The sequence below is a fragment of the Coenobita brevimanus genome, chromosome 53 (genome assembly GCF_032717465.1).
Source record: "Coenobita brevimanus isolate Jiangsu-jjx chromosome 53, ASM3271746v2, whole genome shotgun sequence".
Taxonomy (NCBI): Eukaryota; Metazoa; Arthropoda; class Malacostraca; order Decapoda; family Coenobitidae; genus Coenobita; species Coenobita brevimanus.
Window position 1 is genome coordinate 30389822 of NC_137006.1, and position 16160 is coordinate 30405981.

The window sequence follows — 16160 nt, forward strand, 5'->3', positions numbered from 1 at the left end:
TTGGTTTCGAGATGCCTAGACACATTGCACTTGAAAGATTGGGGGTCATAGACAGCAGGATATACAGACAGAGGAAGACATTTCCAAGGCTGATCTGTTGCATAAATGAAGGACTGGGAGTAACTGTTAACTCTTGCATTAGACAGTTGGACAGAAAAGGGGTATGAGATTTTTTGCTAGACGGGTGGATGGATCCAAACAGAGAGTTCAGGGGAGCACTGACCACTGAAGCAGCGATAGAAAAGCGTTAAAGGTGCAACAACGTGACGAAGAGACAAAAGTTGAAGGAAACCGGGAGAGGAGGAGGGTTAAATGAGACGAAAGGCCTTTGACTCCACCGTGTTGAGAGGAGTTGTATGTAGGTAGCCTCCCAACACGTGAGAGTTATACTCTACGCAGGGGAGAATAAAACCAGTGTTCATTGTCAACAACTGTGCATGGAAAAAAATGCAGGCACAGAGTCAGCTTCGCACACCTAATGTCTTGGAAGCAGAAGGGAGGGAATAATCATGACCTTTCCAAGAAAACTCCCGAGAGAATGAAACCCCAAGTATGTTTAAAGATGATACAGGACTGAGTTTCTTATTGCTAAAAATTTGAGGGTACTCTTGGAGAGACTTTGACAGGTTGAAAAATGTAAGAAGTGAGTTTTTTAAGCATTAAAAACAAGATTACTTTTACGGTGGCCGTCTACAACAGCAGTTATAGAACGACCAGATGGGAAGCTAGAGATGGAGGTACAAATAGAAGGATACAAACCTTAAGAGTGCAATTTAGAAATTAAATATTTATGCCGAGACTCGGTCGAAAGCCATGGAGATGTCAAGTGCAATGGCAAAGCTTTCGTCAAAGTCACGAAAGGAGGATGACTAGGAGTCTGACAGGGAAGTGAGAAGACTGCCAGCGAATCGTCCCTGGAGGAACCATTACTGACGATCGCAAAAGAAGGTTGTGATAGGAAACGTGCTTTTCATATACTGAGACAAAATTCACCCAAAAATACATGAAGGAGAACCCCTAAATATCAGCATAATTCCACCGTTACAACACGTGTTTCGGCAAATTTACCACATAAACTCATTCAATGCAGTGATGTAATGAACATTTTTTTTTATAGTGTCTATATTCGAATGATAGCATTCAGCTTACAAAGGACAACTCATACTGCAGGGAGTATTCCATTAATGCCCAGGCTTCCTGTGTGGAGAATTTTCTGTAAGGATACTTAGAGTATCATCCTCTGTTTATACGCTGGGTTCCTTCCTTTTATTAACTTTTGCCTACTTCCGTCCTGTTAAATGCACTGTGGGCACCAAACGGTTAACGAGGGCTATTTCTAAGCACTTCAGTGTGTGTGTGTGTGTGTGTGTGTGTGTGTGTGTGTGTGTGTGTGTGTGTGTGTGTGTGTGTGTGTGTTTGTGTGTGTGTGTGTAAACTAACAAGAGTTTTCACCCAGTTATAACCACACTTGGGGAAGGGTTGATGATCAACCACGAAGCAAATATCTTGGTCTTGCAAACAACAGGCCGAAGGTGGAGTCCACAGGGTTGTGTCAAATGTTGACCTAGCAAAATAAACTTGACCATCTTATAAATTCCAATTTAGACCTAACTTGGGGAAATGTTGATGGAGATGCAAGAATGAAGTAATTTTTGAGAACAATCAATTAAAGATCAAGGTTAGACTTTGACTAGTGTTAACAAAATAACTCACAGAGTTCTGATCCAGTTTTAACAAAGTTAGGGAGTAGGGTTGAGGGTCAGCCACGAACGAAGGGAATTGTCCTTGAGCTCAACAGGTCAAAAGCCATGACCACAAGGCAAGGTCAATTTAAACACATTTTATCCCATGTAGACCACACTTTGTGGTAAAGTTGAAAGTAAAGCAAAAATGAAATTATGCAATTTTAAGAATTATCGGTCAGAGGTCAAGGTCACAGGGCAAGGGAAAAAATCGACCTATGTGGGTACTTGTTACCAGAATAACGGAAACTCTTTTGATCAGATTTTAACCAACTGGGTAGAAGGGTTGTAGATCAATGAAGAATTAAATATACTGTTTTTTAGAACAATACTCCAAACGTCAAGATCGCAGGGCTATATTAACTAAAGCAGTATTTATTCGATTTAGACAATGCTTTGTGGAAATGTTGGAGGTGAGGCAAGAATGAAGTAATTCGATTTTGAGAAATCCATCGGTCAAGATTTAAGGACAGAGTCAAATACCCGGTCCTGTGACCTTTTGGTGGTCACGGGTGTTGCAAAGGTGGTCACGGGTGTTGCACTGTGAATGTTCCTTATTATGATCATTAATGATAAGAGAACCTTTTTAGTATCGTAATCCATCGTCACATTCGAGCCTTTTCCCAGTGAGGAGGCATTTCTTCAGCTGAACAGAATTGTTTGGTGGCCTCAAGAATTGCCTGAAAAAAGATGTAATTGTGGCATAGAGGATAAATGAAATGCAATATCTGGACAGATCTTGATATAAAACAATATGACCAACTTTGTTACGTCACATTCAGATTTGCAACACTAAACAACGAGTGTTGACTCATGTAATGTACTCTGGCTAATGCCAACAACTTTCCTCACCACTGGAAAACCTTCAGTCTTGTAAGGGCCATGGGACGAAACAAAATGTCCTTGAAGTAACACAATAGAGAATTTTGTTATAATCCTAGTTTAAAATACACTGGGCATTCTGAAACAGAGGAAAACATACATTAATCCGAATGGATGTTGATACACTGATTTAGGCAGCCATGGTTGAAGTTTACATCTTGCTTGTAAGTGTGGGTTTGGGGGCAAACCTGGCTGCAGAAAAGGGGTGAATGTCATGGAGCGGCGGCAACCCCATCACCAGACGACATAGCTCCTCCCCCACAACTGGTGCTATCTTGAAACCAGTGCCTGTGGGTAGAGGAAAAGTTATGGCGCGATGGTTGAAACTGTTGTAAGAACAAAGTTTAGCCTGTCTGAGAATTTACTTGTAACTTGTCCTGACGTGCATAATTCTAATTCTGTAAGTGACTGTAAATATGACAAAAAATTATTCATTTATCACTGTAATCAGCCTGCGTTTATGATCTGTGTTTTATGAGCTGTGTTCCTTGCAGCCTAATGGTTATATGGGTAATCCTTTCATGGAGGGAACACATGTACCCATTTTTCTTCTTCCTGTTCCTCTTATATAACATACTTTGTGGGTTACACTTTGTTAGTTTATTTGTCCCAACTACATGTTCTTTAGCCAGCTCATGTCCATTTTCTTCACGTAAATATATATATATATATATATATATATATATATATATATATATATATATATACATATATATATATGAAGTGCTGAGTCATCTTCATATGAATGGATGGGATCGTGGGTGATAGATAAGAGATCATTAATATATATATATATATATATATATATATATATATATATATATATATATATATATATATATATATATATATATATATATATATATATATCATCATCAGCAGCAGCAGCAGCCATTACAAGTCCACTGCTGAACAGCATATCTCACACTCTCGGACACATACACCACTTCTCCTCATTCACACCTCATATTCGACATGGCTGTGCGAATCTGTCCATTTGGTTGTGGCCCTGGGCAGGTATTGGGCCGTTTGAGGCTCTCTGAAACATTTGCCATAGTTAAGTAACAAGTGCGTGGGCCCCTTGGGCCTCTCGCACTTGCTCTTGCGGAGGGCCGTCGCTCTCTATAATATATTTTAGTTGTAGCTATGGGCAAAAAATTCTACGGAGATCCTATGCCGGGCACCGGGAGCAGCGTTTTTCGGTAAAAATGTGATCGCTCATTAAATATGGTAAAAGTTTTTCAATCGTGATGAGACCTAGGTTTTTCACATCAGCGAATTTTTTGCGATTTTTGTGTCAATTTTGGTGAGATTTCAATGTATATATATTTAACCCATTGGAGCCCGGTGTCCGGAATATTGGACAGAGCCGGGATTTTTCCAGTCCTCATAAAGTAGGGAATCCCCGGGTAGGGACCCATGAGCTTCGCGACTATGAGCCGATAGGTAGAGGGTGACACGCTTAGTACCCACCCAGCGCCATGCCTCGCCCAGCACCCCTGGGATCCAATGGGATATATATATATATATATATATATATATATATATATATATATATATATATATATATATATGTATATATATATATATATGTATATATATATATATATATATATATATATATATATATATATATATATATATATATATATATATTAATGATCTCTTATCTATCACCCACGATCCCATCCATTCATATGAAGATGACTCAGCACTTCATAGTTCATTCACACTCAGACACCCATTTACAAAGTCTGATATCTCTAACTTTCAACTTTGTACAGCCATCTCCATAAATCAAGACTTATCTACCATCAGTGAATGGGGACAAAACAATCTTGTCTCATTTAATGCTAGTAAAACTAAATATATACAATTTACTAATAGATAGATATTGCCTAATTCGTATATTACCTTCAATGGAACAAATATTCTCATCTCCAAAAGTGTTGAAATTCTCAGAGTCTCACTTAACAATGCCCTCAGCTGGACCTCTCATGTCAGATCACTTCCTAAAACCACCTCGGAGAGACTTCGATTATTATACGGAGTCCGTAATTTCTTCACTGATGAGCAGTTAGCTATAATTTATAAGAGTCATGTGCGCTCTCAGCTTGAATACTGCTCACCCTTGTGGAATGGATGTGGAGGGGTTGCATTAAAACAACTAGACAAATTTCAGAACAAAGCTGTTAGACTTATTACTAATCCTGCTATTACTAATAAACTACCTCCTCTACAAGTAAGAAGGAATGTTGCCTCCCTAGCATTATTTTACAGATAGTTTTATAGCAAATGCTCATTCAAAGTTGCGTCCATTGTGCCACCTCTCCATGCCTTCCCTCGTGCTACACGGGCATCTTGTAGCACTCATGACTGGAATGTCACTCAGCCATATTGCAGAACCTCTGCCTATCAGAATTCTTTCATTCCCCAAACTGCATCTCTCTGGAACTCGCTTCCCCAGAGTTGTTTCCCTCCAAACTTCAACCTAGAGCTATTCATGTCTAACTGTTACGGATAGTATATGAACAGAGAACACTAGTTATCTGGTGTATGGATTAGTTTTTTTATTTATTTGTTTTTCTTTCCTCTGTTCTGTTAATATATATATATATATATATATATATATATATATATATATATATATATATATATATGTGTATGTATATAATTATGTTGACTGTCTCACTGTCTCCACCATCATAAAGAAGAAGGAGGTCATTAAGGCTGCTGCGGGAAGGTTGCAACCTTATCCGCCTCCCGTATCACCCGCCAGCGAGAGCTTGTGATGGGGGAGCTGGAGCGGATGCTCCACATGTGGGTGGAAGATCAGAACCAGCGCAAGGCACCCATGAGCCAGGCAACAGTATGCACTAAGGGTCTCTCGCTCTGGGACGAGTTAAAGGCCAGGCATGATCTTGATGAAAGCGAGACCTATAAGGCGAGGCATGGGTGGTTTGACCAGTTCAAGAGACAGGCAAACCTCAACCACGTGAAGATGTACGGTGAGGCAGCAAGTGTAGATATGATGGCAGTGGCAGCACTTCCTGATGAGTTGAAATGCGTCATTGTGGAGGGTGGCTATACTGCGAAGCAGGTGTAGAATTTTGATGAGATTGGGCTCTTTTGGAAGAGAATGTCCTCCAAGACATATCTTGCAACGGAAGAAAGGTCTACGCCACGATTCAAGATCTTGAAAGACCGGCTGACACTGCTGCTGGGGGGCAACACCTAGGGTAACTTGAAGTTGAAGCCACTCCTAGTTTACCACTCCGAAAACCCCAGGTTCCTGGTGACGTATGTTGAGGAGAACCTTGGGGTTATCTGGAAGTCGAACAAGAAGGCTTGGTTGACTTCAGACATTTGTTCATCATATTTCCACTCATACCTCTCTCGTGTGCTGAAGAGGTATGTGTCACATGAAAATTTGGTATACAGATTTCTCGTGGTGATGGATAATGCACCTAGCCACCCGCCCATGATGAAGGAATGGGCCAGCAATATTGTGGTGGTGTTCCTGTCCCTCAACACCACATCACTGTTGCAACCAATGGACCAAGGGGTGATCGCAGCCTTTAAGGTTTACTACCTCTGCTGCATGATGAAGCAGGCAGTAAGAGCCTACAATAGTGATGAAAGGACAACAGTGCAGCAGTTTTGGAAGGGGTTGGACATACGTCACGCCCTTGAAAATATAACTGTTGCATGGGACGAGGATAGACAGGCAACACTGAATGGTGTGTGGTGGAAGCTGTGGCCAGTGTGTGTCCACTCTTTCAACAGCTTCCCTGAGGGTGTGCAAGCTCCATCAGTCGAGTGTGTGCGGCAGGACATAGTGAAATTGTCACACGAGGTAGGTTTCATGGAGGTCAACGAGGATGACAAGGAGAAGGTTCTTGAGAGCTACAGGGAGGAGCTCAGCAATGAGAAGCTCCTCAATATGGAGATCCAGCGGGTGCACCAGGAGGCAGAGGAGGAGGAGGTTGTGCCTGAGGTCCAAGCTCTGAACATAAAAATCCTGAAGGAGTTGCTAACAAAGCTGGACAAGATAACTGACTTAATGAGAACACACGACCCCCTCCCAGGATGAAGCAGGGACACAGCTAATCGGCTTGAGGAGGGGATGAAAGTCTACAGGACAATGCTGAGGGACAAGGAGAGGGCAGCCAGGCAGACTACAATCACAGCCTTCTTCAAGCAGGCCCCCACCAGGCGAGCAAGTCACACAGGATCTCCCCAGCCCTTGACAAGCAGAGCATCTCCCCAGCCTTCAACCAGCAGAGCATCTCCCCAGCCTTCAACCAGCAGAGAAAAACCAAGGGACACCTCCCGCTGAGGACATGCTCAGCCAGTTGTGCTGGACCAACCTCCAGCTGACTGCTGTCTCCCACGTCAACTGTGTCTCCACCAAGGCACTCTGCCACTCCATTGTTGCCTTCCTCATCCCGGCCTCCATCTCCCACACCACCTCGGCCACTGTTTCTGTCTCCTTCGCCATGATGACAGCCACCAAAACTGACTCCATTGCTACCTCATCATTCATCACGGCAGTCTCCCTCGCCACCTCACCAGCCATTGCAGGTGTCTCTCTCATCACCTCCTTTATCATCGCATCGCACTCCATGGCAACCCCAGAGCCATTGCATCGCACTTCATTGCCACCGCCTGAGCCAGCGCATCACACACCATCGCCTCCACCTGAGTCATTGCATCGCACTCCATCACTTCCGCCTGAGTCATCACATCACACTCCATCGCCACCCCCCTTCTAACTCTCCCCTGGAGATCAGGTTTGAGGGCTTTGAGGAGGAGGATTAAGTGCTGGGGAGCACCACATGTCCCCTAGCCTCAAGGGAGATAGCAAGGATGATGATCAAGATCGGACATGGACTTATAAGAAGTGAGTAGAGATGTTTGATATTTTCTAACTTATTCCTCATGATTTTCAGGCTTTATTTGTTGCTTTTAGTGAGTTATTTACAGGTGTTAGGCTTGGATTAGTTTCCTTGACAGCTATTAGGCCATTTAGATTACCTTTAAACCTGTTTTGGGGCTCATCTGGGTGGGCTTTAGACTTGGTTTGCGGGAAGCCTATCTATCTATCTATCTATTGCCAGACGCCTCAATCCCGTTTGGGGTGGCCACAAACAAATCGCCTCCAAGTCACCCTGTTCCCCGCCATTTCACTGCCCTGCTCCCAACTCACACCCCCCTCTCTCATATACCTCTCCACCCCATCCCTCCATCTCATCCTCGGCCTCCACCTCCCTCTTCCCCCCTCCACCTCACTCACATACACTCTCTTCGTCAGTCTTTCACCCTCCATCCTCTCCACATGGCCAAACCACCTCAGTGTGTTCCTCATAACGCTTCCTATCACGTCCACATCCACACCACAACGCTCCTTTATATCCTCATTCGTCAGCCTGTCTCTCCATGTGACTCCACAGGCTCCTCTTAAATAACTCATTTCCACTGCTTTCACTCTTGACTTGTGTCCTTCCAACAATGTCCAAGCTTCACTTCCGTACGTTAGAGTTGGTATCACAATACTGTCATGTAGTAACTTTTTCACTTCCATGCTCACTTCCCTGTTTCTTATCACTGCTTTCAAGGAACCAGCAACTTTTCTTCCCTGCTGTACCCTTTCAAGCACTTCACCCTCCAAACCTCCATCCTTACTCATCACACTACCCAAATACTTAAACGTACTCACATTTTCCAATTCCTCACCATCCAACCTCGCTGTACATTCACTAACTTCACCTCTCTCAAAGACCATCACTTTACTTTTCCCTACATTCACCTTTAGGTTCCGTTTTTTACACACTCTCTCAAACTCATCCACCAAGCCTTGCAGCTCCCCTTCGTCTTCACTCAACAACACAGTATCATCTGCAAACAACAGTACAGGGAGTTTCCAAACACTATCCTCTCTCACCAGGGCCACTCCAACATCCACTACCCTACCTTGTACCTCTTTTATTACCCCATCCATGTACAGATTGAACAACCACGGAGACATGACACATCCCTGTTTCAAACCAACTTTCAAAGAGAAAAATTCACTTAGTTCACCATCCACACGCACTGCAGCCTTCGCACCATCGTACATACTCTTCACAGCATTCAACAACTTCCCATCTACTCCATATATTCTTAACACTTTCCACAATCCTTGTCTATCCACCCTGTCATATGCTTTCTCCAAATCCATGAAAGCCGCATACAACTTCTTTCCCTTCTCTAGAAACTTTTCACCTAAAGATCTAAGAATGAATATCTGATCTACACAACCTCTTCCCTTCCTAAAGCCTCCCTGTTCTTCTCCAACTAATTCCTCTGTTCTTTCTCTAACTCTGTCTATAAGTATCCTACCATACACTTTTCCTATTATACTAAGAAGACAAATGCCCCTATGATTACCACACACTTCTTTTTCCCCTTTTCCTTTGTACAAGGGAATAATTATACCTGACTTCCAATCCTCCAGGACTCTACCTTCCTCCCAGGCCAATCTGCACATCTTCCACATCCATTCTACTACTATCTCTCCCCCATGCTTCAGCATTTCACCACACACTCCATCAATTCCTGGGGCTTTCCCCGATTTAACTTTCTTCATTGCGTCCACAACTTCTATCCTACTGATTTCTTCCTGTCTTCTCACCTCCCTCCTTCTCCCAGCCTAAGGCTGGTAAATGGTCTTCATTGAAATACAATAAATGCTCGATATAAGGAACCCGGCCATTCGCTAAATCCGAATTTCTGATTTAGCAAATGGCTGAATTAGGACCGAACTTCCCCCAGATTTTGTAATCAAAGGTCGCTAAATGCAGCGTAAGTTCACAAACTCGCCAGCTTTCATGTGACAGCCAAATGAGGACTAAACTCCCTCTAGATTTTGCAGTCAAAGGTCACTAAATGCAGCGGAAGTTTGCAAACCCACTGGAATTCACATGACCTATTCTTTAGGAAGCAGCGGATTGATGAGTCATGTAGGCTAGCCTGCACACAGCGTGCCTTACCCCTTCTTTCACAGCCTCACTCTCAGTCTATGCCTAATGCTTCCTGTGTGCATTTCTCTCCCACCATATCTCTAACCATCGTGTTATCTCTTGCCCCACTTGATACCTACCTACCTATAATCAAGAATGGCTTCAAAGTCTGCCATCCTGTCTACCTCAGGCAAAGGGAAAAGAAAGATTCTCTCCATCACGGAAAAATACACTATTTTTCAAGATTTTGAGAAGCGGGCAACAAGGTGTCAATTGATGGAGAAGTATGGCCTAAAAAAAAATGACGATTCATGACCTCATCAAGGCAAGAGATAAGGTCAAGGAGGCCATAAAGGGAATGGAGAGCAGCAAGACAGCCAAAGTTACCGTAAGCAACGACTTCCCCATGAGAATCATGATGAAATTGTATATAGGTGGTATGCTCAGAAGAGTGTACCACTTATACTGTAGACCACTTATATTGCTGATGCCGACACCATGGACCCATTTATAGACCAGTTTCATGAGCTGAAAGAGGAGGGCCTGCACGATTTCCAAATATATAGTGCTGACGAAAATGGTCCATTTTGGAAATCTCTACCTACCAACACTCAGGCCTCTAGGGAGATGAGCAAGATTTCGGGGAGGAAGAGTGCAAAGGAGCACATTTCCTTGTTGCCCTTTGCCATCGCTGTCAGGTTGCACCACCTGAAGCCAGTCATGGTAGGAAAAAGTAGGAAGCCTAGGACACTGAAGGATATAATGGACAAGCTTCCTAGCGAATATTATAACAACCCTTCCGCCTGGTTCACCCAACTGATTGTGCATGACTGGTTTCACAATACGTTTGACCCATCTGCTCGGCAGCACCAGCACTGATATGGGGTACAGATGGAGGACGTGAAGGCTATCCTTCTCCTTGACAATACCCCAGCCCACCCTTCCATTACTAAACTCTGCAGCAAGGATGGCAAGGTGAAGGCCATGTTTCTGCCACCCAACACCACTGCTCTAGTTCAGCCCATGGATCAGGGAGTGATAGAGAGTGCCAAGCAACATTACTGGAACTTGTACCTCCAGCATTGTTTAGTGGTGATGGAGGACAGGATGGAGGAGGAAGTATACTCGTATGTTGACATCAGGGGGAGGAAATCACTGGAAAACTTCAAAAAGTACACCATCAAGGATGCCATACTGAACTGGGCAGAGGCTTGGAAACAAGTGCCAGTCACCACACTCCATATCGCATGGTGCAAGCTCCTCCACACCCCCAAAACTCCGGTCCAAAAGCCAGACTTTGAGGAGTTTGAGCCATCAAGGGCAGCAGAGCTGTTGGCTGCATCTGGCCAAGGCTCAATCCCTCAAGACGAGGTGGAGGAGGGGCTGGATGAGGATGGTGGTCTGCTGGGGTGCCACCACCAGACGAAGGAGATTATGCAGGAGCTGACTTTGCCAGAACCACCTGTCCAGGAGGAACAGGAGACGACATCTGGCCCATCTCTGTCTGCTGGCACTGACGCTGCAGACACACTGCTGGCCCTGGCTGACAAAACGGGGTGATCTCTCGGCTAGAACTATGAGATGCTCAGAATGGCCAGACTGGAACTAATGCAACAAAACCAGACCACTCAGTTTCAGCAGAAAATTTCAGACTTTTTCAAACCATTGCATCTGCCTGTGGGGAAAAAGCAATGAACAGTCTCTGAAACCTCCAGTGTGTCTGTGGCATCAACCTCATCACCAAGCCTACAGAGTTTGGCATCAGGCAGAAGCACACATTCCACACTTGGAGTAGTGACACCAAAGCCACCAGAAATTGTTTTCACAGAGTCTGACAAGGGGTAGTGGTCAGTACAGTCTAGTGTTCTGTGTAGCATTAAGTGTAAAGTTTAGTGTTATGTTAAGTACATACTGTACAGTGTATATTATTGTTAACTTTGCACAGTACTGTTCAGTGCCGTAGTGCAGTCATGTAATACTGCACATTTCTGGTGTGCATATGTGGTGTGCCCCAGTGTACAGGTGTACAGTGTAATGTGCTCTGGTGTACAGGTGTACAGTGTGGTGCCAGCATCTAACCTCTCCAGAATTCCTCACCCTGCCTCCCACTTCCACCCACAGTGACAGCAGTATCCCTTCCTGGCACGGTAAGTTGACTGTAACAGTACGTTATACTATATTCTTATTATAGGTATTGTATTTATATGTACAACTTCATACGTATTCTATTTACATGTACTACTTCATTTATATGTACATCTTCATACAGTATTCTATTTACATGTACTACTTCATACAGTATTGCATTTACATGTACAAGTCCATAAATCTTTGAATTCTCTATGTATAATTTCATAGAGTTGGGTAAGGTTATGTGTGAGCACATAGAACCGAGTGACTCGCCTTATACAGCGACCTGAGTTCGGTAATCCCTCGGGAATGCCAATCCCATCGTATATAGCGAACTTTCGGATATACCGAATGACCGCTCCCCCAATTAGTTCATTATATCCAGGGTTCAATGTACATGTTAAAAGTACCCCGATATACGATACCCTGCCTAACAATGGGGTTTTACCTAACCAATTAGATCGTAAAACCGGGGTATGCCTGTATATATATATATATATATATATATATATATATATATATATATATATATAGATATATATATATATATATATATAAACACTGCACTCGCCTAACTCACTGTAATTTCCTTCTGACTTCATGCCGTGAGTTGGAAAAACGTGAGCTGAAAAAAACATACCTTATGGGGAAAAATATATTTGATTCTGCCTTGGTGTCAGGTAGCCTAGTATAACACTAATGGAACCCCTCTTAACACCACTTAACACTAACATCCTGTCTCAGAAGTATGTACTGCATATCTTATAATGATAATAAACAATATTTAAAAACATTACATATCTTTGTATGATAATAAGAAATACAGAGAAGCATTTACCTAAATCCTACTGATGACAATGCTTACATCGACGAGAGACGGGTAGCGATTTCGGCACACTAGCCTAGTTGCAGTACTGGCCACTAGGTGTAGGTGGCGTGGGTGGGGAAAGCATTGTTCTAATTGGCTGCACAATCTCAGGGACTGTGTACTTAAATATGATTGGCTGCCAGTCGCGAGTTGCGGCTACAATACCGTGAGATAAACATTTCCTCAGAAATAAACCATTTTCTAGTGGAAAAACGTGAGTTAAAGCATTTTCCGTGATTTTGGTGATAATGGTGACTTAGATAAGGAGACCGTGAGTTAGATAGTTCGCGAGTTAGAGGTCCGTGAGTCATGCGAGCGCACTGTATATATATATATATATATATATATATATATATATATATATATATATATATATATATATATATATATATGGAGTAATTCAGGCAACCCCTCCCCGCGGGATATTGAAAAACACCGGATATTGCCAAAAGTGCAGGATATTGCACTGTCATTCCTAAAGGGCTATCCATTCAGCGCTGAGCCAGATAATGTGCCACTACCCTCAGCTATCTGTTTCGACCCTCTATTCTAAAAACTTTCCTAGAATATTACTCATGAGTAAAAGGTTAAAATTTAAGCATAAAACATAGTGCAGTATTGATTCAGTACATACATATTGTACAATATTACAGTACATAAAAAAATCATAACCATACAGTACTCACCTAGTGTTCCTATCAGTGAAGGATAAGGTAGTACACAATTCAGTACTCGTACAGTGCAATCAATCGCATGTGGTCTAGAGGCGAATGGCTCCCACAAAGATTACTCCATGGGGGGGGGGGAGGCAAACAGGATAAGTCACAGCACTAAGGGTCACAAAATAATGCACTAAGAAACTGAGGGTAGGTTCAGCATATCAGGTGGGCTGCTCCCACAACGCATTGTGATTGGCTGGCGTGTTGTGAGGTCTACCTGTGAGCCAGTTGTCTCCCATTTCTTAGCTGGATGATATACTTTGCCGATGAAAAATAAACAGTACCGCTGATTGCTTCACTTTGCTGAGCTGGATGCGGCCAAATTTCGTTGGATATTGTTTTAACTAAGTAATGAAAAAAGCTCCGGAAGTTATTACATATATATATATATATATATATATATATATATATATATATATATATATATATATATATATATATATATATATATAGATAGATAGATAGATAGATATAGATATATACAAATAGAGAGATAGATAGATATAGATATATACAAATAGAGAGATAGATAGATACACACACACACACACACACACACACACACACACACACACACACACGCGCACACACACACACACACACACACACACACGATGGGGGACCACAGAATTCCGAAATTAATAAAAAAAAAAAAAAATTAAGACAAATCCATTTCAGCTTCGTTCAGAGAATTCCCCTTGAGCCGCTAAACACTTGTCCAAGCACTTTCCCCATTCCTGGAAACACTTCCTGTGGTCGTCTTATGTCACTTTTTTTTTTTTAATAACAGAATAGAGGAAGGAAAAACAAATGGATAAAAAAATCCATACACCAGATTAATGGCGTTCTCCATTCATAAAATCTCTGTAACAATTGGACTTAAACAGCTGTAGATTGAAGTTTGGGGGGAAACGACACCGGGGAAGCGAGTTCCAGAGAGATGCAGTTCGGGGAATACAAGAATTCTGATAGGCAGAAGTTCTACAATATGACTGTGAGACATTCCAGTCATGAGCAGTACCAGATTTCCGTGCAGCACGAGGGAAGGCATGGAGAGGTGACACAATGGACCCAACTTCGTCTGAGCATATGCCATAAAAGTGTCTGTAAAATAATGCAAGGGAAGCAACATTCCTTCCTACTTGTAGGGAGATAGTTTACTTATATTAGCGGGTTTTTAATAATTCCAACAGCTTTGTTCTGAATTTTGTCTAGTTGTTTTAGTGCAACCTCTTCACAACCATTCCACAAGGGTGAGCCGTATTCAAGCTGAGAGTGCACATGGCTCTTATAAATTATAACTAACTGCTTGTTAGTGAAGAAGTTACGAACTCTGTACAATAATCCAAGTTTCTTTGAAGCAGTTTTAGCGAGTGATCTGACATGAAAGGTCCAGCCGAGGGCACTGTTAAATGAAACACCGAGAATTTCAATACTTTTGGAGATGGGAACATTAGTAGCATTGAAGGTAATATAGGAATCTGGTAATATCTGTCTAGTAGTAAATTGTATATATTTGGTTTTATTAGCACTGAGACAAGGTTATTTTGTCCCCATTCACTGATCATAAGTCTTGGTTTATGGAGATGTCTGTACCGAGTTGAGAGTTATTAGAGATGTTAAACTTTGTAAATGGGTGTTTGAATGTGAATGAACTGTGGTGTTGAGTCATCTGCATATGAATGGCTGGGACTGTGGGTGACAGATAAGAGATTATTAATTTGAACTATGAATAGGGTTGGAGCCAGAACTGATCCTTGTGGCACACCGGCATTAACAGAATGGAAAGTGGAATACACATCATCTAATTGTACTCTTATTTTTCTGTCGCTGAGACATAAGGAAAGCAGAGGAACAAAAGATGTTAGTCCATAACAAGAGAGTTTGGACAGCAGGGAACGGTGCTACACTCTGTTGAAAGCTTTAGAAATATCAAGGGCTACTACATGGGTTTCTCCATGTTGATCAATTATTTGGTGGTTGGTGTCAGGAGAATGAGTACATCAGTGGTGGATCATTAATTACAAAAACCACATACTAAAACACACACACACATGCACACACACACACACACACACACACACACACACACACACACACACACACACACACACGCACACGCACACACACACGCACGCGCACACACACACGCACACTCACACACACACGCACACACCAATAGTGGAGTAGACTGTAGCACCAGTCGAACAGGGCAGTACTTTCGATGTGGATGGCAAGCTGGTGACAGGGAGAGCTGGAGCCCCCTCTTTCACCAGCCCTCAGGACTTGATCCTGACCATCTCCCTCTGCTGAACATTTTCAGTGCTTTCATTCAGGCAGAGAGCAGAACAGCATACTCTCTTTATACCTGTACCTTCAACTGTCTGCACCACACTACATGCACATAAGATACCACACCTATTTCCATTTCCTTTAGCAATAGCCGGTGCATTATTACTGGCATACGAGGTGGTATCTCAGGCTGCCACCACCGGCAGGGTAGGGCTGGCAGCACAGGGTCTTCCCAGTCACCATCAAGCGACTGTGCCGCCAGAAACTGTTGCAAATTCCATTCATGCTCGTCAGCAAAGAAGTCCAGGTGCGGCCTTATTCTTCACCAATATCCTTGGTCTCAGAACCAATCTGAATTCAGATCATTTTTCCTACGGTCCATATCCCCTCTGGCCTTGTTCCTTACAGAACCACAAATCTCTCCCTCTACCGAAATATCCCTATTTTGTTTTCCTGGTTACCATCTCCTCACAACCTTACGTAACAAGGGTGGCACCTGCTGTTATATCAAATCTGAATATGCAGT

At 42.7% G+C, this 16160-nt stretch overlaps 1 protein-coding gene across 1 annotated transcript in view; it reads right to left on the reverse strand.

The window, feature by feature from the left end:
• Window positions 1–2198: 2198 nt before the first annotated feature.
• Window positions 2199–16160, reverse strand: part of LOC145400787 (peroxisomal sarcosine oxidase-like) — a 194865-nt gene continuing 180903 nt past the window's right edge. Inside the window, exons 12-13 of the mRNA XM_080273224.1 lie at window positions 2780–2912; window positions 2199–2283 (exon numbers count right to left, since the gene is read on the reverse strand). Of these exons, the coding sequence (XP_080129350.1) occupies window positions 2199–2283; window positions 2780–2912 (218 nt within the window). The remainder of the gene's footprint in view (window positions 2284–2779; window positions 2913–16160) is intronic.